The sequence below is a fragment of the Tupaia chinensis genome, unplaced genomic scaffold, assembly GCF_000334495.1.
Source record: "Tupaia chinensis unplaced genomic scaffold, TupChi_1.0 Scaffold000622_1, whole genome shotgun sequence".
Classification (NCBI taxonomy): Eukaryota; Metazoa; Chordata; class Mammalia; order Scandentia; family Tupaiidae; genus Tupaia; species Tupaia belangeri.
This window is the reverse complement of record NW_006160142.1, coordinates 68,290-96,060: the sequence shown is the minus strand read 5'-3', so window position 1 is coordinate 96,060 and position 27,771 is coordinate 68,290. Positions and strand designations below refer to the sequence as shown.

The window sequence follows — 27,771 nt, the reverse complement described above, 5'->3', positions numbered from 1 at the left end:
AGAAAAAAATCACCTGATGGACCAGCAGTTAGCGTAATGGCTATGTCGTTAGACTCCCATGTAGTCGACTGTGATTCGCATCCCGGACCTGGTGGCTTAAAGCTCACCCCAGGCACGTGTATGTGCATGCCAAGATCCTGAGAGGAGAATGGAGGAGAGGAGATTGCAGTGTGGCCATCCCCTCTGGGGGTGATTTCTTGCTTTCTGTCTCTCTGTCTCTTTCAGTCTGTCTGGCAAGCACACGCGCCCTATAGCAAAAAACCTCTCCCAAAAAAAAGAAAAAAAAAAAAATCACTTGAGACTCCAGGCCTCACACTAAGCACAAAGTGTCAGTAGTCCTTCATCTCTTTAGGAATCAGTACACTGAGGTAACTATGGCAACTATAAAACCCAAACCCTGCTCAATTATTAACTGGACTGACCAATTCCTCTTCACATTAACAATGTGACAAAAGTGGAAGCATATTTATTCTTAGGTGAAAAGACTATTATAATTATTACTATTGAGAGATATTTTTGCTACAGAGTGAGTGTGCTCACTGAAAAGACAGAGACAGAGAGACAGAAAGCGAGAAATCCCCCCCCAGAGGGGATGACTATGCCACAGTCCCTTCTCCTCCATTCTCTTCTCGGGATCTTAGGCACGCATGCACACGCACCCGGCGTGATTTCTAAGCCACTGGCTCCAGGACTTGAATTGCAGTGGACTACGTGGGAATCCAGTGATGTAACAACCATTATGCCATCTGCTGGTCCCGGTGGAAATATTATTTACCTCAATCTCTGCCATTTTTTACAAGTGTCTGATAGTCCATCCAAAATTGTAAAACCCACACAAAAACAAGAGACAAAACAGTCAACAAAGTCAGACTCAGAGATGAACTTGAAGGCATCAGATAAACATTATAACTATAATTAATTTGTCTATGGTTCTAGTATAAAAGTTTAACAGAGATGAAAATTACTTTTGAAAAGGCAAATCAAAATTCTAGAAATGGAGGCCAGCAAGTGGTGTGGTGATTAAGGGCAATGGACTCCCACATGGCTGATTGTAGTTTGCCTGGCAGCTTGCTCTCTCACTTCCTCTCTCTCTCTCTCTTTTTCTCTGGTCAAATTAAAAAATAGTAATGAATAAAGCTGAATAAAATAATTCTTTAAAAAATTCTACAAATGCAAAATATGGAGTATTTCATCAGAGTTATTAACAGAATGGAGGAAGGGATGAATCTGCAGAAAGATCAACAGAAATTATTCAAACCATTAATTAAACAAAGAGTGCAGGGAGGAACAGAGAAACCAAGAGGTAAGATAATAGCAAACAGTCTAACTACAAAAAATCTTAAATATAATTCTCCAGGCAAGAGGAATTGATTAAAACAGGGCATATAGGAGTTAAGCAGCTTTTTCTGTAAAGAGTCAATTAACAAATGAAACAGTATAATATTATTTGAAGGGAGACCACAATAAAGACATATAATAAAAATGTGTAACAACCACTAAAACTTAAATAAAACAGGAACAGTTAATGAACCAATAGGAGACATAAACTGAATCACATCACAGGGCTGGCACCATGGTGCAGTGGTTAAGCATTGTGCATGGGAAGCTGGATCCCACGTGGTCAACCGTGGTTCAAATCCTGATCCTGGTGGCTTAAACACCATGCCACATGTGTGTGTATGTATGACCCAAATCCTGATGGAACAGAAGAAAAGACTGCAGCATAACCACAGCCCACTGGAGGGTGCTTTTTCTCTCTCTCTCTCTCAATCTCTCTCTAGCAAGCACACACGGCTTCAGGCAATTAAAAAGGAAAGAAAAAAAACTAGTCTATGTACCTACAGCAACTAAATATAATTCTGGTAGATTTGTATAGTTAAAAAATTTAAAAATATCCCCACAAATGAAAGCAAATGAACTGATATAATTAAGCTTAAACTGAAGTAATAAGATGTAACTACTTTTTTGGGGGGTGGGGAGGGAGGGTTTTTTTTGCTATAGGGAGTGTGTCAGAAAAACAGAGACAGAAAGTGAGAAATCACCTCCCAGGGGGTATGGCCACACCACAATCCCTCCTCGTCCTCCATTCTCTCTTTTTCTTTTTTTTTGGAGAGGTTTTTACTATAGGGCGCATGTGCTCGCCAGACAGACAGAGAGAGACAGAGAGACAGAAAGCGAGAAATCACCCCCCAGGGGGGATGGCCACGCCACAATCCCTTCTCCCCCATTCTCCTCTCGGGATCTTGGGCACTCACTCACGCACACGTGCCTGGCATGAGCTTTAAGCCACCAGGTCTGGGACTCGAACTGCAATCTACTACATGGGAGTCCAGCAGCAGAACCATTACACCAACTGCTGGCCCCTGATGTAACAACTTTTTGTCTCTCTTGATTTCTCTATATTTTAAGGGTTCCATGCTAGCTTCCCCAACTTCACCAAATATAGCAATGTTCATAAACACTGACCTTGCCATGGCTTCTTTCCACTTTCTGAAAACATTTATTCAGGGACAGGTTATGTCGAACAGAATTCTTCCAGCCTGTTGGTGCGGTAGCAAAATACGGGAAGTGGTCCAGAATCCAGCTATAAATTTCTTTGACAGGCAAACATTTATTTGGAGAGTGTTCAATAGCCATATAAATGAGAAGACTAAAGGAGTATGGGGGCTTTGAGGTTGCTGATTTTTTCTCTGATTTCTGGTAGCAAGATGATCCAAAGGATGGCACATCATCTCCCTCTATATCATACAAAGGACTAACAATTGGAAGACCCTCACTTCCGAGGCTGAAGTTTGTAAGAAGATTAGTACTTTCATGAAGCCAGTTCAGGTTTGTGAGTTCATCATCTGCTGACTCACTGTCCACTAGAGTGGCCTTGGGCCTGGCAGCATCAACAGCTTCAGGCAAGCTTCCCATTTTGTAAACCTGGCTTAATCCTGCAAACTTTTCAGCTCCTGGGGTTTCAGCTCTCTTATCTGGAGTCATTCCAATTACCGGACCCATTTATTCTTCTACTTCTGCAACAAAGGAAACAAGTATCAGTCAATAAAGTACCCAAAGTTCTTACACTCTGGGAAAAAGAAAACACAAATGTCCCAAATTGGAGACATTTTGTAATCAATTATGTCATATAACATTCAAATGTAATCTGTAAATGAAGATACTAATGGTTACTATACAAGGAACAGAACTTAGATTATTTGAAATGGCTATAAACAAAATGGGTAATATTTAGAAAGTAAAGTAATGTATTTTAAAAGCTTTGTAAACTATCTAGCTCACAGTAACCACCAGTAGTAGTACTGGCTATAATTATTAAAAAAAAAAAGTAAACATTCTATCTTTTGAATTATAAGATTTTTATAATCATGTACCTTAAAGAACTATAGTTTTTACCATGTTAATCATACATGTGGCTCAACAATTAAAATAATACAATTTGAAATACTTTTGAAGCAATAATTCCAAACAGACCCTTTTTTTAGTCTGAAATACTTACTATGAAGAGATAAAAAACAGGACCAACAGGCAGCATGGTGGTTAAAGCAGCTGAGTCCCACATGGTTGTGGTTCGAGTCCCAGACCTTGTGGTTTGAAAAGCACACCCAGTGCTTGTGTGTGCGTGCCCAAAATCTTAAGAGAATGGAAAAAGGATGACAGCATGGCTATCCCCCTGGGCAGGAGGGATATCTGACTTTCTCCTCTATCCCTCTGCGCTCACAGAACCCCCTCCCCCAAGCACACATATCGTACAGCAAAAACTTCAAAATTAAAAAAGCATTTTTTTCTAGTTTCCTTTTTAAAAAAATTGCAACAGGGTGTGTGTGCTAGCTAGAGATACAGAAAGAAACAGAGGGAGATTTGAAAGAATGTGAGAAATCCTCCAAAGGAGGATGGCCATGCTGTAAAATTCCTTCTCCATTTTCCTCTGGGGATTCTGGGTATGCACACATGTGCACACACAAACACACACACACATGCACACACGCACATGCCCAGCATGATCTTCAGGCTACCAGATCCAGTATTCAAACTGTGCCACATGGGATCTAGTCACTTTAATCTCCATGCTACCTGCGGACACAAATTATTTGTTTTATTTTTAATTGACAAATAATTGTATATATTTATGGAGTACAATGATATTGATACACGTATACCTTGTAGAATGATTAATTCAGGCTAATTAACATTCACCTCATAGACTTGGCATTTCTTTGTGGTAAAAAAAAATCCATTTTTAAGCATTTTGCACTATATAATACATTATTATTAACTATTGTTACATACAGTGCAATAAATGAAGAGAACTTACTCCTGTGTAACTGAAAGTTTGTACCCTTTTATTAACATTTCCCTTTCCTCTGCCAGAATCTGGTAACCACCATTCTACTCTCTACCTTATCAACTGGAAAACAGCATTTCTTTTCACTGTCAACCAAAATAAATGTATTATTATTTAAAATTATTAATAGTTAAAATAGTTTCTTTTAGGCGCCAGCAGATAGCATAATGACTATGTTGCTGGATTCCCATATAATTGACCACAGTCTGAGTCCCGGACCCAGTGGCTTAAACTCATGCCGGGTGCATGTGCATACATTCCTAAGATCCCGAGAGGAGAACGGAGAGGGGATTGCGGAGTGGCCAACCCCCTGGGGTGTGATTTCTTGCTTTCTGTCTCTTTCTGTCTTTCTGGCAAATGCATGCACCCAATAGCAAAAATCTCTCAAAATATTTATCTTTTAAAATTTCAATATTTTAACTGCATTCTTTATCATCTCATCAAGTACTGACATTTCAAAGCAGAGAATCTCTTTAGTAAAGTTAGCATGGTATTTTCAAGAGGCAAAAAAAAAAAGAACTATCTTTTTCATTTCTATTTTCTCAAATGACTTTTGTTTTGCTTTTAAACACACTTCAATTTAAAAAAAGTATCATGTGAGAATAACTAATCAAATAGCAAATGATAAAAACAAATTAACATGGTATTTAATTTATTTTCAATGGCTCAGGAAGATACTTCATTTCTGAATTCTGTGACAAACCTTCTGTAAGGTTTATAGATTATACTCTTTCTATAAGGATTAGTAGATTATTCAAACCACTAGCACTATATAATTGAAATAAGAAATTCTTCCTCAGTGTTAGTTTGCTAAGGGCATAGTTGGCAAGTTACTCAAGAATTATAAAAACTGGTCAATTTTAGAAACAATTATTAGATTCTGATAGCTATTACTAAATATGGTCCAATTAACAATAAAATCAGCTAATACTCCAGGGGCCATTGCACTAAACGCTTCATGTACAATATATATATATATGTCAATCATCATTGCACCCTAGGAAGTAGGCATGTTAATTAACCTGACTTTATAGATAAGAAAAATTACTCAAAGAGATAAACTATCCTTTTTAAACACTGCCTGGCTAGAAAGTGGAAAAGTCACAACTTAAATCCAGACAGACAGAGCCAAAACTCTAACACAATATTTCTGGGCAACAGTAGATATACATCACCTATGAGTACCAACAGCCCAAATCCCACTCATTTCAAATTTTCCCAGCATTCTCTCCAGATCCCATTTCCATCTCTTTTAAGTACACCTATAACTTGAAACACTAAGACACTGCAAAAAGGAAAAGATCAAACTTAACAAACTTGGTTTCTATTTCAGTTATGAAAATTGCACATATGTAAGCATTCACACATATGTGCATATTCTGTGTCCTAGAGCTAATATACTGCTCTTAATTTTCATTTCACCACCAAATTATTCATTTGACCACCAGGGTCTCTCTATCCACAGAGACTAAAAATGGATGTGAATTCACTGGTTCAATAGTGTTGTTTCCTTTAAACATGCACACATGCGTGCACACACACACACTCACACATGCACTAAATCCAGTGTTCAATTTTAAAAGGAAGTGATTGGATCTCACATGGCTGACTGTACGCATGCATGATCTCTAGCAAAATGTTTTTTAAAAGGAGAAAGTGATTAATTAATTTGTAATGTTCTACTTTACCTTTTCACCTAAATTTCCATTTATTTTCAATTACATATAGAAATTAGAAAGTAACAAATAGCAGTGGCTAACACAGATTTTACTACATTACAGACACAATGTTACAGGCCTTAAAATGCATTGTGTCTACTTTGAATTACTACTTCATTCTATGTAAGTCCTTTCTTTCCACCTGTGAGTTCCATGAAGGTTTAAGAATTCTTACTTTTTTTTTTTTTTGGAGAGGTTTTTGCCATAGGGCATGTGCGCTGGCCAAAAAGACAGAGAGACAGAGAGACAGAAAGTGAGAAATCACCCCACAGGGGGCATGGCCACGCCTCAATCCCTTCTCCTCTCTTCTCCTCTTGGGATCTTGGGCATGCATGCACGTGCGCCAGGCATGAGTTTAAGTCACTGGGTCCAGGACTTGAACCGCGGTCGACTACATGGGAGTCCAGCGACATAGCCATTACACTAACTGCTGGTTCCAAGAGTTTTTACTTTTGATTCCTAATGACTCTTACCAAATGTTGGGTATAAATAGACTCAAGTCATAATTATTTCAGGCTGAAATGAACTTATTATCAATACACCTTATATGCCTAATGAATATCAAATGTTGTACTAACTACCTTTAAGAGTTATTTTATGGGGCCAGCAGGTGGCATGGTGGTTAAGGTGCTGGACTCCCACAAGGGTGATTATGGGTTTTGAGTCCTAGGCCCAGAGGCTTGAAAATCATGTCAGACATGTGTGTGTGTGTGTGTGTCCCAAATCATTTTCCTTTTCTTCTCTCTCTCTGTTACTATCTGGTAAGTGCACACACCTTATGGCAAAAATCTTCAAAAAAAATTTTTTTAAGTGATTTTATTTTGGAGTCAGCCCTATAGCATAGTGGTTAAGGAAGCCAGATCCCACACAGTTGACCACAGTTTGAATCCCAGCTCTGGTGGCTTGAGAGAGACATCTGGATGCATATACAGAAATGGAGAAGGAATGTGTCCATGTAGAAATGGAGAAAGAATTGCATCCACACCACAACCCATTGGAGTGCTTACTAACTCTCTCCTTCTCTGGTGAATGTTCATGCCCTCTGGCAGTTAAAACTCTGGGGCGTGGAGAGTTAGTTATTTTGGAAATGAACGCTTAATGGTAGGAAACATCCTAAATGGTAACAATAAGAGAAGTTAGATTCATTGTTAAGGGTAAGAAAATGAGTTGGTCTCACAGTGCAGCAATTAAGCAATACACAGAGGAAGTCAAGTCTCATATGGCCAACCAGGGCTTGAGTTGCAACTCCAACAACCTGAAAAACACACCAGGTGTTTGCTCCCTAGTCAGGATCCTAAAAAAAAAGGCTTGCACTGTGACCACAGGCCCCACTGGATCATGACTTCTTTGTCTCTCCCTCTCTCCTGTGCGTGCCTGTGCCCTCTAACAATAAAAAGAAAGAGAGAGAGAAGAAAGAGAGAAAAAAGAAAGAAAGAGAGAAGGAAAGAGAAAAGAAATAAAAGCAAGTCATTTGCCTATGATTCTAAAGCTAATGAAAGTGGAGCCAAAATGATAAACCCAGCTGAGTTCAATAGCCATAATTACATTCAAAGAACTTATATTTTTAGCAATAATACTTAAAACAGAAGTAATGAGTTGTATGAATGTAACAGATACTCAAAAGTCAGTGTCTTAGTAACTATTGACTAAATATTCTCATTAGAAACTAATTTAGATAGTTGTATTATATTCCTTTGAATTACAAGTTTAGAATGAAAGTCCGTTACTTTAAGTGTAAAGCAGTATTATGACAAGTATGCCAGATGTACATATTTGTACAACAAAAATACACAGTGTATATGCAAATTTAAAATCAAGTATTGACACTGAACAGCTTACATTCTCTTAGTAAGTCATAAATGTCATTGTATTTTCAAGGAGAAAAAAAGAATTGTTTCTAAACTATCATTTCAAAACACTTTAAAGCAGTATCCACTTAGAACGCTTAAGCAAATGATCTATTCTCACAAATTAAGTAAATACAAATAGTCAACAAATACTAGAAAATATTCAACTTTATTACTGATAAAAGAAATGGAAAACAAAGTAAAATTGTGATATAAAATATAAGATACTGAAGTCAAATAGTAGTACAGCAGCAAAACACAATGGTCTGCAAGACTGAATCACATGGGAAGGTTACAGGTTTGAGTAGAGACCTCCCCTCAGTACTCCAGGCATGTGTATGCCCATGACCTGGGGTTGGCTGAGGCTGGATTGCAAAGTCAAGACCCTGTTAAGGATGCTGTTTCTTGCTCACTAGCTCATAAAAGAAATAAACTTCCCCCCAATTTTTTATAAATATAATGCACCCTAGTACAGTACTTGATTTGTAGTAAGCACAGATATTAGCAATAAAAGTAATGTCTGTCAGGACCAGCAGTTAGAGTAATGACTATGTCTCTGCACTCCCATGTAGTCAACCTCGGTTCATGTCCTGGGCCTGGTGGCTTAAACTCATGCCGGACACATATGCGTGCGTGCCCAAAATCCTGAGAGGAGAATAGAGGACAAAGGACTGCAGCTCGGCCATCCCCCCGGGGGGTGATTTGTCGCCTTCTGTCTTTCTGGTGAGTACACGTGCCCTATAGCTAAAATCTCAAAAAAAAAAAAAAAAAAAAAAAAAAAAAAGTAATGTCTGTCTTTGTCCAAATTAGCAAGAGTTTAAAAAGTATATAATATCCAGGACGAGCAGATGGCGTAATGGCTACATTGCTGGATTCCCATGTAGTCGACTGCAGTTCGAGTCCTGGACCCAGTGGCTTAAACTCACACAGAGCACATGTGCATATGTGCCCAAGATTCCAGGAGGAAAAAGAGAAGAAGGGATTGTGGTGTGGCCAGTCCCCCTGGGGGGGTGGTTTCTTGGCTTTCTGTCTCTGTCTTTCTGGTGGGCGCACATGTCCTAAAGCAAAAACAAACAAACAAACAAAAAACACCTCTCCAAAAAAAAATACATATAATATCCAATTTGGGCAAGGACCTAAGGCCATGTGAAAAAACTAACTAGCAATATGTAACAGAAAACATTACAAATTTCATATTATTTGACCCAATAATTCGAAATATGAATAACACTAGTAAAATAATCCTACATAGGGAAAAAGATATATTCTCCCACTCCTCTCCCATTTTACTCATTCTCCCTTCCTCCTCACTCCGCAGATACATACACAGAGATTTCTTCCAAAAAATATTAGCTAGTGGAAAACTATAAATAGCTATATATCCTATAATGTTAGGTCATCGGGAAAGTCATGACATATTTTTCTATGGCCCAATTTAAAAAATAGCAAATTAAAGCACAAATATTTAATATTTAGTAGCAATTAAAAATAACTTTCTCAGGACCAGCAGTTGGCATAATGGCTATATTGCTGGACTCCCACGTAGTTGACAGCGGTTCAAGTCCTGGATCTGGTGGCTTAAACTCACTCTGGAGGCATGTGTGTGCATGCCCAAGATCCCAAGAGGAAAATGGAGAAGAGATTGTGGTGTGGCCATCCACCCTGGAGGGTGATTTCTCGCTTTTTGTCTCTCTGTCTCTGTGTTTCTGGCGAGTGCACACGCCCCATAGCAAAAACTTCTCCAAAAAAACAAAATAAAAAACAAAAAACAAAAAAACAAACCTTTCTTGGGACCAGCAGATAGCCTGATGGTTATATTGCTGGATTCACACATAGTAAACTACAGTTCGAGTCCCAGATCTGGCGGCTTAAAACTCACGCCAAGAGCATCTGCATGTGTGACCAAGATCCCAAGAGCAGAATGGAGGAGAAGGGATTGCAGTGTGGACAAATCCCCATGGGGTTATGACTCACTTTCTGTCTCTCTGCCTCTTTCTGTCTCTTCGGTGAGCACATGCACCCTATAGCAAAAAAACCTCTCTAAAAAAAAAAAAAAAAGTAAAAAACAACCTTTTTGGGGCCAGCAAGTGGCATGGTTGTTAGCGTGCTGGACTCCCACATGGCTGACCACATTTGAGTCCAGGACTGGGTGGATTATGATCACTGTCTGTCTCTCTGGTCAAACTGAATTATAATAAAAATTCTTTAAAAATAACTTTCTCAGGGACCAGGTGGTGACATGTTGGTTACAACAGCTGAACCCCACATGGCCAACAGTGCAGTTCAAGTCCCAAACCTAGCAGCTTGAAAAATACAGTGGGTACATGTGCATGCATGCCCAAAATCTTGAGAGGAAAGTGGATGAGTCATTGTTGTGGGATGGGTTTCCTCTCTGGAGGGGTGATTTCTCACTTTCCCCTTTTCTCTCTTAGCAAACACAAATTCCCTATAGCAAAAAAAAAAAAAAGCGAAAAAAAAAAATCTGTCTTTAAAACTATGAAGTAAATAAGTAATTTATAAAGACTGATGAAAAGGTAAAAAATAGGGACCAGCAGTTAGCATAATGGCTATGTCACTGGACTCCCACATAGTCGACCGCGGTTCGAGTCCCGGACTGGTGGCTTAAACTCAAGCCGGGCGCACGTGCGTGTGTGTCCAAGATCCCGAGAGGAGAATGAAGGAGAAGGGATTGCGGCGTGGCCACCCACCCCCCCCCAGGGGTGATTTCCTGCTTTCTGTCTCTCTGTCTGTCTGGCGAGCGCACACGCCCTATAGCAAAAACCTCTCAAAAAAGAGACAATGGTGTACAAAATATACAAAATAGTTAATGGTGGTTTACGTTACTGTCTTGTTAACTTTTTCTTTGTTGGCCTAATTTCCAGGTTTTATTTCATGTTTTTATTTTTATATTTTAAAATTAAACAATAAGCTCAATGGAGAAAAGGCTGTGCTAAATTATTTTTAGCTACATTTCCACTTCACAAATAATATTTAAAAAGTCATGGACTTACCAAAAAGCTCAAGTCAAAACCACAAGCCAGTTCTTGTATTCTTAGTCTCAATACAACCTATTCTGTTTTAAAACTTTTCCGTAACATCACGGTTTATTGGTGAATAGAGAAATGACTTTAGTATAATATAAAAATCACATTGGTTTGCACATAATTTTTCCCAGCTTATGTTTTTGCACTGCTAAGTAACAACAGCTGAACCCAAAATAGGCTAACACAGTGGAAAGCACCAAGCTGCTGAAAATACAGTATTGTACACAATTCTCATTCAACCCGTGTTCTTCCTCTTGGCAGAGCTTGGCCACATGCTTTTTCTTGGAAGTGCTAAATGAGGTCTTCTCTCCAAATCTTTATGCATTTCACTCCTGCCTCCATAACCCTTCCTTGCACATTCCTTTTAAAATGCTAATTGACAGACATTTCTCTTTGTGACAATCTAATATGTTCTAAATTTCTCTAGTATTCTCATTAAGCTTTATTTTTATTAATGGTCTTGTAATAAAGTTGCATATTTGAGTGAGCTGACCTATTATCTGTGCACGATCTTAGTGTTTTCAACAATATATAATGTGCAATATTACTACCAAAAAAAGGCTGTATATTTTACAACAAAATCAAGGAATCTTTGCATTTTATTTGGAAAATTCTAGCTTTATGAGATACTATATTGCAAAATGAACAGAAACCATTTGCTAGGAGCATACTAATATGTATGTCAGTTTGCTCCACAAAGCAAAATGTATAAAGAAAAGGAAACCTGGGCTAGTGTTTATTAATCTTCTATTGATCTTATTTTCAAAATATTTCCACAAACCACAGAAAATTATTATACATAATAAATATCACTCCAAATGAAAAGTTAAGGCTAGGAGAATATGATGCGAGATTTGAAAAAATACACTCCAGTTTTGTTTTGAGTTCGCTACAGGGCACATGCACACTTACCAGAGAGGTAGGAAATGGAGGTGGATCATGAGAATGTATCCCCCAGGGGAGACGGCCAAACTGCAATTCTTTCTCCTCTGGGGATTTTGGGCATGCACATACAAGTGCCCAGCATATTCTCCAAGTCACTAAGTCCAGGACTTAAATTGCATAGTGGGCCATGCGGGATCCAGCTACCTTAACCACCATACCACTGGGTGGCCCTAAACCAATAATTTAGGAGTATAACTAGCTTAATGGAAGTAACTATTATTATTATTATTTTTTAATTTGCTATGGGGCACATGCCAAAGAGAGAAAAAAGAGAGAAAGAGAAACTGAGAAAACACTCCCTGGGGAGATGGACACACTGCTATTGCTTCTTCTCCATTCTCCTCTCAAGATTTTGGGCATGCAAGCACAAGCACCTGGAGTGTTTTTGAAGCCAAGGGGTCTGGGACTTGAACCACGCAGTCAGTCATGTGGGATCCAGCTGCCTTAACCACCATGACACCGGACTGGCCTCAAACAAATTACGAAAGCCTAAATGCTACTACTAAAAAAGTTGATAAATGTACTAGACAATTTAGCAGAGTACACATTTAAGACTCCAAATCTTCAGGATCAACAGATGGTGTAATGGTTACATCGCTGGACTCCCACGTGGTCCACCAGGGTTGGAGTCCCAGAGTCAGCGACTTAAAACTCACACCAGGCATGTAGGCATGCCCAAGATCTCAAGAGGAGAATGGGAGAGAAGGGATTGTAACACGCCCATTCCCCCAAGGGATGATTTCTCACTTTCTGTCTCTCTTTCTCTGTCTCTCCAGCAAGTACACACCCCTATAGCAAAAATCTCTTATTTAAAAAAAAAAAAAAAGACTCCAAATCGTCTATATTTCTGGAAGAAACCATTTCTTCTCATAAGAATTTTAAAAAGGGAGAGTCCAAATAACCCAATACAATCACTCTGGAACCCATGTCTACACTGTATTAACTGCTATACCACGAACTTGAGAAAGGTGCTTGGGATTAAAATGTACCATTTTTTTTTCTACAACTATGCAACTCACACATGACAGAGTTCTGCACATCTGCATATTATGTTCAACATTATAGTGATTTTCTGCTCCAGGACAAGAAAAATAAAATTACACACTGGAATTCTTTGATCATTTCCCAAAGAATCAGAGGACAGTATTTTTGCTAAGTTGTTATTAACACTGGTTTGAGAAGAATGCTTAACAAACACTAAATAAGAGAGGAGAAATAAAGCCAGAGAATTTTCTGTATTATCTAAAACATTACATGCTGCATTACAGAGAATTAGATACCTAAGAAAACTACTAAAAATAAAACTTGTTTTTGTTTATAAAGGTAAAGTATGCTAGGCTTTTTTTCTTTTTTCAGACTTATTTTACTTTTTTAAGAATTAATTTACTCAGAATCACACTCTAATGCAGGTCACACTCCAACTCTGATGGAAGGTACTTTTTATATTTAATTGCAGTAGGGACTCATTCCCAGGCAAAGCAATAGTCATTACTTCATGGAACCAGTAAATGGATTGTTAATAAAATGAAGACGGGCAATAAAGCTGTCCATTCAATTCCAAATACTGGTTATAAGGTAGAGCTACTGATATTCTTTCATGTTTAGAAATTCTTCCTATTATTACTGAAGAAAGTGTTTTTAATCATGCTAATAAACCTTTTGGAGATATAAAAAATTTATTTAACTTTATTTATTTATTTAAATTTGATCAGAGAGGGACAGAGCACATGAAAGAGAGAAAAAGTGAGCAAGGAAGCTGCCAGGTCCAGGACTCGAACTGCAGTCAGCCATGTAAGAGTCCAGCATCCTTAACCACTACGCGACCTGCCTGTCCCCCAAAACTTTCGTTTTAACCATAGGAACTTTTTAACCACACTTATTTTCCCATAATTTTAATTGACTGTATTATAAACTGAGTAAACAAGAGTTTTTCCTTTATAATTTTCCCACACGTGAAGAACCCAAAACAGTATCTTGGCTTCTGTGTTTACTCAAACTTCAGAATACATCCTGGAACTTGTTTTTTCCTCTCACCAAATTTACTGACATTAATTCTACTTTATCGATATATAATTTCTTATACTCTTAGGGGCCATTCGTTTATGCTTAGGGCTATACAAGCTATACTGTTACGGATATCCCTGCTCATGTCACCAGGAACACAAGTATCAAGAATTTTTCTCAGGTGCATATCTAAATAGAATATATGTAAAGAAGTAGAATTATTATGGGCTGGAACTATCATTGTAGCAGTTAGGTGGTGTGCAAAGGAAGCAGGATCCCACATGGTCAACCAGGGTTCACATTCCAGCCCCAGTGGCTTAAAAAACACACCAGTCTCTTGCGTATGTGTGCCCAGGATCCTAACAGGATGAAGAATTGAAGGAAAAATTATTGTGGTGTGACCATGCCCAGGCAGGAGGAGTGGGGCACTGTCCTTTCTCTTTCTCTCTCCTGTGCCCTCTAGCATTAAATCAACAAAAAAGGTAGATTAGGTCACAGAGTATTCTTCTCTTCAACTTTAACTAATAGTGACAAATTGCTTTCCAAAGCCAGTTGAACAAATTTACACTAACCAGAAAAAAAAAATTATACATGCAAACATATAGACATGTTTTGGAGCTCAGTAATGGATTTAAATATTTTTTCATTCATACATTAATATACATATTTGTTTGGTCTGGCCATTTAGGTTTCCTCTTTCATAAAGTATCTATTGAAGTCTTATACCTATTTTCTTTTTTTCTTTATCAACAGCCTCTCAGACTAGAACCTTTTTTTAAAAAAAGAATTTATTTTATTATATTATTATTATTATCATTTAAAATTTGACCAGGGTGGGGTGGAGTGAGAAAGCAAGCTGCTAGGTTTGGTATTTGAACCATAGTTGACCATGTGGGAATCCAGTGCCTTAACTACCATGTCCCTTATGACCATTTTCTTACAGACTATCTTTTTCTTAATGGTTTATAATGTTTGGATACTATCCTTATATGTAATGCAAGTATCTTGCCCTAGCTTGTCTTTTCTGTCATTTTATTGGCTGCCTTTTAATGAAAATTTTCTAACTTTCATATAGTGAAATTCATTAACCCTTTTCTTTACAGTCTGTAGTTTGTTTTATAGTTTTGCATTTCACATTTATGTCTCAATTCACCAAATATGTATATATGCATATTTTATCCACAATTTCATATTTTACATATGGATACACAATTCTTCCAGGATCATTTATTAAAAATTTCACCCTTCCTGTTGAGAGAACCAATCTGCTATTGAATCATTACTGTTCCTGCACATTTTCAATGGTATGCCAAGAATGCAATACCTTTATCCAGGCAGCTTTTCAGTTTTATATTGACAAAGGGAATGACCTAACATCTCTTCCCAAATAAAGACCAGTCTCCAACAACATTTCTTTTGTCCGTGAGTTACTTAAAATAATTTTTCTTGGGAGTCAGCAGTTAGCGTAATGGCTATGTTGCTTGACTCCCACGTAGTCAACCGCGGTTTGTGTCCCGGACCCGGTGGCTTAAAACTCACGCCAGGCGTGTGTGTGTGCATGCCCAAGATCCCGAGATGAGAATGGAGGAGAAGGGATTGTGGCCTCAGCAGACCCCCTGGGGGGTGATTTCTCGCTTTCTGTCTCTATGTCTCTCTCTGTCTGGGGAGCACACACGCCCTTTAGCAAAAACCTCTCAAAAAAAATTTTTTTTCTTAATTTTTATGTGATTTCTGTTGAGTTTTTGTAACTGATTTCTTAATTAAATTGGTGTTGTAATGGTTTATAGGATTTCAATCCTTTGAAATTTGTTGAAACTTTTAGCCAGCAGGTAGCATGGTGGTTGGGGTGCTGGACTTCTACATAGACAGCCAAGGCTTGAGTGCAAGACCTGGCAGCTTCCTTTATCACTTTCTCTCTCTCACTCTGTCCATCTCTGGTCAAATGAAAAATGGATAAATGAATAAAGTTAAATAAAATAATTATTTTTAAAAGAGAAGGAATTTTTTGAAACTTGTTTGATAGTTCAGTAGGTAGATGATTTTCATAATGATCTAATTGATATTTCTATGCTGTCTACACAAAGCATGTATCTATTGAATCAAGCTTATTACACTTTTTTTTTTTTGAGGGGTTTTTGCTATAGGGCGCGTGCGCTCGCCAGACAGACAGAGAGAGACAGAGAGACAGAAAGCAGGAAATCACCCCCCAGGGGGGATGGCCACGCCACAATCCCTTCTCCTCCACTCTCCTCTGGGGATCTTGGGCACGCACGCACACGCGCCCGGCGTGAGTTTAAGCCACCGGGTCCGGGACTTGAACCACGGTCGACTATGTGGGAGTCCAGCGACATCGCCATTACGCTAACTGCTGGTCCCAACTTTTTTTTTTTTTTTTTTTTTTGGAGAGGTTTTCACTATAGGGCGCGTGTGCTCACCAGACAGACAGAGAGAGAGACAGAGAGACAGAAAGTGAGAAATCACCTCCCGGGGGGATGGTCACGCCACAATCCCTTCTCCTCCATTCTCCTCTCGGGATCTTGGGCATGCATGCACACGCACCTGGCGTGACTTTTAAGCCACCGGGTCCGGAACATGAACCGCGATCGACTATGTGGGAGTCCAGCGACATAGCCATTACGCTAACTGCTGGTTCCCTCACTTTACTTATTTTGTGGCCATGGTTATGTGTTTCACACAAATTTTTCTTCTAATGTCAGTAGTGGAACGATCCACCCTTTTTTACTGGCAAAAGGTGAACAGAAAGCTACCATATTTCTCTAGGACATTTATAGTGAGTTATCTTCATTTTGAGAAGAAACTTGAATGAAAATAAATGTCCGCAGTTGCATACAAATTTAAAATGTCTATGCATTCCTAGCAAAATGAAACATTTTCCATTATATATCAATTCTTTTTATCTGTAGTAATTCCATTTGCCTTAATGATCTATTTCAAATGATACACTTTCTTCCTATTAATATCTGTCTAATATATCTTCTTTCCTTATTTTATTTTCAATATTTTTTCTTTCTTTCCTTGTTTCCTTTTTATCCCTATCCTGAACCCCAGATAGTTAAACATTTTTATAAAAATAAGGCATGCATATATTTGAATTTACTTCTATCTTATTTTGTTCATTTCTTCTCTCAGGATCTTGAGCACGAACGCATATGCACCCAGCGTGAGTTTAAGCCACATGGTCCAGGACTCGAACCGGGGTCAACTACATGGGAGTCCAGGGACATAGCCATTACGCCAACTGCTAGTCCCAATTTTTGTTCATTTCTTTTTTTTTTTTTTAAGGGGTTTTTGCTATAGGGCACGTGCGCTCACCAGACAGACAGAGACAGAGAGAAAGAAAGCAAGAAATCACCCTCCAGGAGGGATAGCCACGCTGCAATCCCTTCTCCTCCATTCTCGGGAGTTTGGGCATGCACGCCCCCGCCCCCGGCGTGCATTCTAAGCCTCTGGGTCCGGGACACGAACCGTGGTTGACTATGTGGGAGTCCAGCAACACAGCCGTTACGCTAACTGCTGGTCCCTTTGTTCATTTTTTGATGTTAATTTTTCTTTCTTTTCTTGCCTTCTTTGAGAATTTTTTCTCATTCCATCTTTTACCATCTACTAGTGTAGAAAGTGCATATGCATTACTATCATTGAAATTGTACCTTAAAATTTGTGCTTACTTATTCCAAGTTCTTTTTTCTTCTCTTGAACAATAAAAACATCTTTTGAGGGAACCAGCAGTTAGCATAATGGCTATGTCGCTGGACTCCCACGTAGTCGACTGCGGTTCGCGTCCCGGACCCGGTGGTTTAAAACGCACACCGGGCGTGTGTTTGTGCATGCCCAAGATCCCGAGAGGAGAATGGAGGAGAAGAGATTGCAGCGTGACCATCCCCCTTGGGGGGTGATTTCTCGCTTTCTGTCTCTATGTCTCTCTCTGTCTGTCTAGCGAGCGCACGCGCCCTATAGCGAAAACCTCAAAAAAAAAATCTTTTGAATATTTGCTCCAATTACCTCATCCTAGTTTATAAAATATTAGCTAGTATGTTAGTTCTAGTGTTTTTTTAATCTCATGAGATGCTTATACAGTCAATTTTTATTAATTTGCGTATATACTTGCCAATCTATTTGATCATTATCCCTTCTTGAATCTTAGACTCTCTGCCTATGATTATTTTCCTTTTATTTAAAAAATAGTATGTTGGTGAATTTTCAGATTTTATTTGTTTGAGCATGTCTTTATGTTTTACCCTTGCTTTTGAAAGGTATTTGTTTGCTATAAAATTCTAGGTCAATCGCCATTTTCACATTTGTTTAATGATATTCTACTTTCATTATTGTTAGTGAAATGTGATATTCCTTTAAAGGTAATGTCTTTTATCATAAAATTCTTTCTTTCATTACCTTTTTAATAATCCCCCCCCTTTTTTTAGAGATAGTTTTGCTATAGGATGCATACAACTCTAGAGAAAGAAAAAGTGACAATCACTACCCCCCCATACCCCAGGGGGACTGGCCATGCCACAATCCCTTCTCTTCCATTCTCTCAAGATTTTGGCCATGCATGCACACGCACCTGGCATGAGTTTCAATCAACTGGGTCCAGAACTCAAACTGCAGTCGTCCATGTAGGAGTCCAGCACCTTAACCACTATACCACGTGCTGGTCCCAAATTTCCATTTTCTCATCTGTGTTATATTCTAGATTTCTTTAGTTACCTTTCATTATGCTAGTTTTTCTTCAATAAAGTCTACTTGCTTTAATATCTATCCACAGGTCTCTTTCCACTGATTCTTATATACTGTCGCCTTGGATAATGTTTTTTTTTTTTTGGAGAGGTTTTTTGCTATAGGGCGCGTGCGCTCGCCAGACAGACACAGAGAGACATAGAAACAGAAAGCGAGAAACCACTCCCCAGGGCAGATGGTCACGCTGCAATCCCTTCTCCTCCATTCTCCTCTCGGGATCTTGGGCACGCACGCACACGCAACCGGCGTGAGTTTTAAGCCACCGGGTCCGGGACGCAAACAGCGGTCGACTACGTGGGAGTCCAGCGACATAGCCATTACGCTAACTGCTGGTTCCCAGCCTTGGATAATTTGTAATTTTTAGTATAAACCACTCATTTTCACTAGAATTGTATTAATGGGATTCTTTGATAATTATGTAAGCTTTGTCGGGATCTTGGGAGTAAGGCTAGTTTAAAAATCCTACTTTGAGGCAGCCGACTGAAATTAAGACTTCTCAGAAGGGTGCTGCAATAGTTGTTTCATCATTTTCTTTATGATGGGACCTTCACTTCCTTAATTTTTTGTTTCCATGCACTTTGGTATGTCATTACTTTATGAATCATGCTATGTGACAGGTCCTCTCTTCAAATCTCTGTAGTTTAAATAATCTAAAAGACTTAAAACATATTAAGAATTTTAAGTATTTTGCTATATCAATGGCCAAAAAGAGGCCATAAATTCCTTTATTAATAGCTCTGCCTGATGCCAACATTCTCTCTCATACACACACACACAAACTTTAAACTAAAGAAAATTATTATGCTACCTCTGAAACTTTAAAATGCTGACTTTTCACTATTTATGCCATTCTCAGTAACAAAAAGAAAAGACAGAGCAACAGATATAACAGTATAATCAAAACAAGGTGAGAATATAAATATCTACATATAGTTACTTTCATTTGTATCTAACCAATTCTGAATTTAGTATTGTTTCAGAATTCTGATCAAGTTAAAATAGTCAAAATAATCATTTTCTGTCTTAAGATATTTCTTATATCGTAAATTTCAGCATGTATTTACAGTATTTCTGAAGTATGGGTTCATGAATTAAAAAAATGTACTTAAGGGCCAAAAAATAGGCTCTCAGTTCAGCAATTCAATTCTCATGAACATCAAGGTTTTTTAGTTTACATTAGTAAATTATATAGACGTATAGTAAATAATTGCAATTAATTCTGTTCAATTAATATTATGTTCTATACTTTTTTAAAAAACGATTCCTTCATTTATTTTAATTTGACCAGAGAGAAACACACCGAGAGAGCAAAGCAAAGTGAAAAAGCAAGCCACCAGACCTGGGTCTTGAACTGTGGTTGCCCATATGGGAGTGTCCAGTGCTTTAACCACCATACCACCTGCTGGCCCCTGTTCTACACTTTTAAAAAGTGCTTCTTAACTTATATTATTGAATCTCTTCATACTATATGCTACATTTTCTATTTTAATTAAGTTTCTTTCTTACCTATATTACAGCTACCTGAGTGCTAAATCTGTTACTGTTTCCAGATAATTTTTCAATTGTTAATTAAAAATTTAATTTAATTCAGTATACTGTCTAAGAATTCTCACCAGGAAATAAAATATAGCACTGGAAAAAAATCAGAACAAAATAAAATACTACAGTTCATTCTTAATATCTAAAGTAAAACATTCCAATTTATTTTTCCCTTGCACCCTCAAGTTAGTCACTTGACTATTTCTTTCTTGTTACTCAAAAAGAATAATGAAGAAAATCAGTTTTGCTGTTTCTAAATAAGCTTTTACTACACTAGAGTGAAAAAGAACCATGCCATCTGTTACATTCTACTAGAACTAGGAAGAAGTAGAAATCAACACTTGAGCAACCTGTACTGAGGCCTTAAGAATACCAGTCAGTTCTATGAGTAAAGGAAGGAATGATTAACCTCAATCTACAGGCTGACCTCGAGATAAAGTTGTTTCTCATTCTGACTCTATATTCTAGCCACCTACTTAAAATCAATCTCATTAAATATTCAAAAATCTCAACACTCAAAGCATGTGATAACAGGATTTGGAGGGATTGTTCTTAAAGAGTTCTAGACTGTCCCACAACCTAGTGGTTAAAGAAGAGATTAACCAATGGCTGACCAAGACGTGAATCCTGGCTCCAGTGCCTTGAAAAACACACTGGATGCATGTGTGGGCCTGCCTAAAATCCTAACAGGATGGAGAAGTGTGACCACGACCCACTGCCAAGGAGCATTCGCCCTCTCCCTTTCTGTCTCTCTCCAGGAATGTGTCTTTTGGTAGTTAAAAAAATGAAGTAAAACAAACAACAACAAGGCCTGGTTGTACAGTGGTTAAGGCACTGGAATCCCACATAGCTGGCCAGGGTTCAAATCCTAGACCTGGAGGCTTGCTTTCTCACCTTGCCTTTCTCTATCACTCTGGTCAAATTAAAAATAATAATAATAGGGAACCAGCAGTTAGAGTAATGGCTATGTTGCTGGATTCCCACGTAGTCGACTGTGGTTTGCGTCCCGGACCCGGTGGCTTAAAACTCACGCCGGGCGCGTGTGTGTGCATGCCCAAGATCCTGAGAGGAGAATGGAGGAGAAGGGATTGCGGTGTGACCATCCCCTCTGGGGGGTGATTTCTTGCTTTCTGTCTCTATGTCTCTCTATGTCTGTCTGGCGAGCGCACACGCCCTGTAGCGAAAACATCTCAAAAAATAATAATAATAATAATAAATAAAATAATTCTTTAAAAGAAAAGGCTACAATTTCTAATTCTTTTTAGGTGGCCTTAAGACATTTGGAAATTTTATTTTCATTGACGTGCTTTCACCACCCATAGAAAACTTAATATTACCAGCAAATCAAGCACACTCATAAATGTCAAAAATGCATCCAGAGGGAACCAGCAGTTAGCATAATGGCTATGTCGCTGGACTCCCATGTAGTCGACCGTGGTTCGCGTCCTGGACCCGGTGGCTTAAAACTCACGCCGGGCGCGTGTGCATGCATGCCCAAGATCCAGAGAGGAGAATGGAGGAGAAAGGATTGCAGCGTGACCATCCCCCCTGGGGGGTGATTTCTTGCTTTCTGTTTCTATGTCTCTCTGTGTCTGTCTGGCGAGCGCACGCGCCCTATAGCGAAAACCTCTCAAAACAAACAAACAAACAAAAAAAAACATGCATCCAGAGAGCAGTTACCACCTCAGATTCATGGGTTTTCCAATTAATTACTTCAAAGTAACCAATATAAAACTTGATTTAGGCTAAGATAATCCTAGGAAGAAGAAAAAGGTAGTCATTCACTTCATTTAGATCCTAAACAATGTTTTTTGTAAAAAAAAAAAAAACGTATATCTACTACAGAAATTCAAATGCTTGTAAATTTTACTGGAATTGCCTGGTAATTATCTCTTATTGTCACTGCAATTTAAGCTTTGCCACTAAGATTTACTATACAAAAAGATCATGGAACAATGAAATTATATAATGAGTTTATTTTGGTGCAAAAAAAATTCTGAAATCTATGCACCACTTTTTCACAATATACATTATCCATGAACTTAAAAAAAATTTTTTTTTTTAAATTCACTAGTAGGTGCATGTGCTCACTAAAGAGAGACACAGAGAGAGAGAGAGAAAAAAAAAATGAGAAAACACAACCCTCTTGGGGAACAGTCAGGCTACAATCCCCTCTCTTCTATTTCACTTTCCTTTTGGGATTTTTGACACAAAGGCACACATGCTTAGTGTTTTTTAAGCCACTGGCTCAAGGACTCAAATTGTGCAGCCATAGGGGATCAAGCTGCCTTAATCATGCCACCAGTTAGCCCTCCTAGAGATTTTAGCTACCAGGCACTTGGTTCCCTGGAAAGCCAGAGGCAGACAGAAAGACAGAAAGCAAGAAATCATCCCCCAAGGGGGATGGCCACGCTGCAATCCCTTCTCCTTCTCCATTCTCCTCTCCCATACGCACCCTGCATGAATTTTAAGTCACCTGGTCCGGAACTCAGACCACAGACTACGTGGGAGTTCAGCGTTGCAACCTCTGCGACATCTGGTGGTTCCTTCCCTCCATGAACTTTTTGAAGGCCCATTGTGTAAGAAAAAATTTCCATTCAATTTCCCTCTCCCATCGTCAGTATTCTTAGGAATGAACCATATTAATTAATTATAATAAGGTGCCATTTCTCAAGACTAGTAGCCACAGCATTACATTTCCTAGATTTACTCAACAGTAAAATAAGTTTATTATAATAAGCTTGACCTAAAATATTTTAGCAGTTCACATATAGTAAGTATTTCTGAATGTAAAGACTTCCTCGTTTTTAAAAGAAAAAACAATTTTCTCCTTGTTAATACATTGAGTTGATAACAAAAATAAAGTCTAGGGGCCAGCTGGTGATATGATAAGGTTAAAGCATTGGACTCTCATACAGCTGACAGCAGTTAAGAGTCCCAGATCTGACAGCTTGCTTTCTCACTTCCCCTCTTTCTCTCTCTGTCTTTCTCTGGTCAAATTAAGATAATAATAAATTAAATTAAATAGTTATTTTAAAAAATTAAGTCTAACACTGAGTACATGCTATTTCTGAGGCACTATGTAAAAAATATCTAACAAACACTAGAGCTTTAAAGACATTTTGTCATCTCAGAATATCTAAAAATCTTGGTAACCCTTAGGTAAGAGGAAAAAAAACTTCTTTTTTAAAAAAGGGAAGAACTCACAACCTTTCCTATTAGGCATGTTTTGATTAAGATTCTCCATTATAAATACTGTCCATCTATAAAATCCAATATTGAGATTAGAGGATGGATTCAAATCCCAAATGTACCGCAAAAAGACGTATATTTGAGTATAATGCTATATGATGTCATGTATCCAGGACAACTGAAGCATTATGGTCTCTTAGGGATAAAACTGCCTCTTGGTCATAGATTTAGGTGACACAGCATGTGATCCATTGTCTCTAAACAAAAAATGTGTGCAGCTGCATTTTCTAGTCAAGAAGGAGGGGTGAAGAGGAGGCAGAATACAAAGGGGTCAAAGACTTGTCTCATAGAGAAACTGCTTCTCAAATGGGGGCTAAAAAAATAAAATAAAAATAAGTGAGGGGCGGAATCTTTCTTTAACCAACCTAACAAAGCAGAAACCACTAAAACTATTTTTTTAAATTGTTATGTGGCAACAATTCCACTGAAGCTACTTTTCTCCTACCCTAATTTTAATTTGCCCACATAAACTTTGTAAACTGTAGATGCCACTTCGACCTAAATGATTTTGTGCCATTTGTACAAAGTACATAGAGTTCTCAAATATATTGCAGCATTTATGTTCATCAGTTTCTTGAGGAAGTTAAAATGAAGCAATAACTTTGTATGTTAGAAAATGAAACACTTTTATTTCTAACCAGTGAATATTAAACAAACCTGACATTTTCTGTGCAAAGAACAAGTACTTTTTTTTACAGTGAATCCCTAGTACATAATCCCGCCTTTCACACAAATATTGATTTCAATAACCTGTACCAAGAAAAAGATTTAAAGTGAGTAAAAACTATTTTCTTGAATAAGTAAAATAGATATTTCTAATAAATGGTTTTTAAAAGGTTGATGAACAATTTGTGAACTCCTACTAGTACCTCAAGCATAGTAATTACTTACCCTACATTGTTATCTGTTAAATACAATGATAGAAAAGAAGCACTACTAGTTCTCTAAGCAAATCTAGCTTGAAAACCTATTTTCTCAAACTTTGGGATTACAATCAAGACTGTGATGGAACAACAATATCTTAACAGTGGAAAAAACCTAACAGCACAGAAATTAAAGAATAAAAATAACCCCTAATGGAGGAAAACAAACTTAGCATCTAGAATTAAATGTACAACCTACACTACAAATCATACAGTGACTGATTAAAAGTATTAGGTATTAAAAGGATATTCAGGATGGGAAAGTTTATTTTCAGTGTTGTAAAGCTATGCCATGATGGAACATAAAAAAAATTTTAGGGAACCAGCAGTTAGCGTAATGGCTATGTCGCTGGACTCCCACGTAGTCGACAGCGGTTCGCGTCCCAGACCTGGTGGCTTAAAACTCACGCCGGTTGCATGTGCATGCGTGCCCAAGATCCCGAGAGGAGAATGGAGGAGAAGGGATTGTGGCGTGACCATCCCCCCTGGGGGGTGTGATTTCTCGCTTTCTGTCTCTATGTCTCTCTGCGTCTGTCTGGCGAGCGCACGCGCCCTATAGCGAAAATCTCTCCAAAAAAAAAAGAAAAAAATTTTTTTTAATTTAAAGTAATATTGAAAGGAACAAAGCTACAGAGACCTAAAAGTCATTTAGTCTAATATCCTAAAGTGCAAAGGTAAATTTGGTGGGCATCTGAACATACTATTTATGTATAATATGATTTCAATACCTTGACTATAATCCATGGCAGTCATGCAGTAAATCTCCTAAAGTCAATTAAATTGCTTCACTGAAAAAAAAGTATTTTTTAAAAGTATATTCAAGATCATAAATAAATTTTAGTGGAGCCAGCTTAGTCTAGCGGCTAAGGGAGAAAGAAAGAGGTTCAAATCTTGGCCCCTTGAAAAATACACTGGGCACCTGTGTATGTGTTCCTAGAATCCTGACAAGATGGACAATTGGAGAAGAGATTGTGGCATGATGATGCCCATTAGGGTATACTATAACTCTCACTCTGATTCTCTCTGTGTCTCTCTTTGATGAGCATATGTGCTCTCTGAGTCTCTCTTTTCTGTCTTGGCGAGCGCACGCGCCCTATAGCGAAAATCTCTCCAAAAAAAAAAGAAAAAAATTTTTTTTAATTTAAAGTAATATTGAAAGGAACAAAGCTACAGAGACCTAAAAGTCATTTAGTCTAATATCCTAAAGTGCAAAGGTAAATTTGGTGGGCATCTGAACATACTATTTATGTATAATATGATTTCAATACCTTGACTATAATCCATGGCAGTCATGCAGTAAATCTCCTAAAGTCAATTAAATTGCTTCACTGAAAAAAAAGTATTTTTTAAAAGTATATTCAAGATCATAAATAAATTTTAGTGGAGCCAGCTTAGTCTAGCGGCTAAGGGAGAAAGAAAGAGGTTCAAATCTTGGCCCCTTGAAAAATACACTGGGCACCTGTGTATGTGTTCCTAGAATCCTGACAAGATGGACAATTGGAGAAGAGATTGTGGCATGATGATGCCCATTAGGGTATACTATAACTCTCACTCTGATTCTCTCTGTGTCTCTCTTTGATGAGCATATGTGCTCTCTGACAAAAAAAAAAAAAAAAAAAAAGAGAGAGAGAGAGAGAGAAAGAAAAAGAAATTATGAAAGGAAAAAAATGCTTAAAGTAACTGAAAAGCAAATTTAATAAAAACAATCATATCTTACTAATAGCCCCCTAATATTAAATTTGGAAAGGAAGAGTAAAACTTAGGACTCTATACTGAATTACTTGATATACTGATTTTATATGTAATTTTTTTAAGAGAGAGATTTTTGCTATAGGGCACATGCCCCTGCCAGAGACAGAAAGTAAGAAATCATCCTCTTTCCCCTTCCCCCCAGAGGATGGCTACACCACAATCCTTTCTCCCTCATTCTCCTTTCAGGATTTTGGGCACGTATACACATGCACCCAGCATGAATTTTAAGCTGCCAGGACTGGCACTCAAACTGCAGTCAACTACATGTGAGTTCAGCGATGTAACCATTATACCATCTGCTGGTCCTTGATTTTACATGTAATTTTAAAACCAAAACAAAAGTATGATTAATTTAATATAGAATCAAGTCCATTTTAAATAGGACTAAACTAACCTTATATGAACACTTACCTTAGAAAAAATACGTTAAAAATTTATTAAACAAATTATCTCCAGAGCATTTTAGAGAGTAACATTTAATAAGGGTCAATCTTACAGCCTAGTGGTTAAGGGAGCAGTATCCCACAGAGCTGACCATGGTTCAAATCCTGGCCCTGGTTTCTTGAAAAACACTCCAGACACTTAGGCTTATGTGCCCAAAATCTTGGGAGGATGAAGAAATGGAGAAGGGACTGAGGCATGTCCCTACCCATTGTGAGGGTACTCTCTCCCTCTCCCTGTCTCGCTCTAGTGAGGGCATACACCTTATGACAATTAAAAAAAAGAGGCTAACACTTACCATAATAAACCTTCAAGTTTCTCAACACAGATGCTCTTCGATTTACAATGAAGTTACAGCCCAATAACTTACGGTAAATTGAAAATATATTTTAAAAAATAATTATTTTATTTAACTTTTATTTATTTTAATTTGACAAGAGAACAGAGAGGAAGAGAGAGGGAAAGTGAGAAAGCAAGCCGCCAGGTCTGGGACTCAAACTACAGTTGGTCATGTGGGAGTCCAGCATCCTTAACCACCACATCACCTGCCAACCCCAACCAAAAATATGTATTTTTAAATTATTTTATCTAACTCCATTTATAGAAGGGACAGAGCAAGAGAGCAAGAGTGAGAGAGAAAGTGAGAGAGCAAGCCACCAGGTCCAGGACTCAAACCATGGTCCACCATGTGGAAGTCCAACGCTCTTAACTACCACACCACCTGCTGGGCCCCTCCAACTGAAAATATGTTAAGTCATAAATACATTTAAAGGGCCAGTCAGTAGCATGGTGGTTAAGATTGCTGGATCCCATGTAGCTGGTTGCATAACTGTACAAGGTCTGGTTTCAGTCCCAGACCTGGCAGCCTGAAAAATATGCCAAGCATGTGTGCATGCCCCAAATCCCAAGAATGGAAAAGAGATTGTGTGGCATAGCCATTCTCTCTAGGAGGGTGCTTTCCCACCTTCCCTATCACTCTCTCTGTCTCTCTCTGATAAGCACACTTGCCCTATAACAAAAAAAAAGTTTTGAGACCAGCAAATGGCATAATGGCTATGTCACTGAAGTCCCATGTAGTCGACAGCAGTTCAAGTTCCAGACCCGGCAACTGAAAACTCACACCAGGCACGTATGCATGCATTCCCCAAGAGGAGAATGGAGGAGAAGGCACTGTGGCATGGCCATCTCCCCGGGGTGGGGGTGGGG

At 38.3% G+C, this 27,771-nt stretch overlaps 1 protein-coding gene and 1 non-coding gene across 2 annotated transcripts in view; both read right to left on the bottom strand.

Moving 5' to 3' along the window:
* Positions 1 to 27,771, bottom strand: part of FOXN2 (forkhead box N2) — an 84,360-nt gene that overhangs the window by 34,642 nt on the left and 21,947 nt on the right. Inside the window, exon 2 of the mRNA XM_006158999.3 lies at positions 2,467 to 3,017. Coding sequence (XP_006159061.1) covers positions 2,467 to 3,003 — 537 coding nt within the window. The 5' untranslated portion in view covers positions 3,004 to 3,017. The remainder of the gene's footprint in view (positions 1 to 2,466; positions 3,018 to 27,771) is intronic.
* On the bottom strand, positions 16,612 to 16,743 carry LOC114009779 (small Cajal body-specific RNA 24). Its single transcript, XR_003551172.1, has one exon.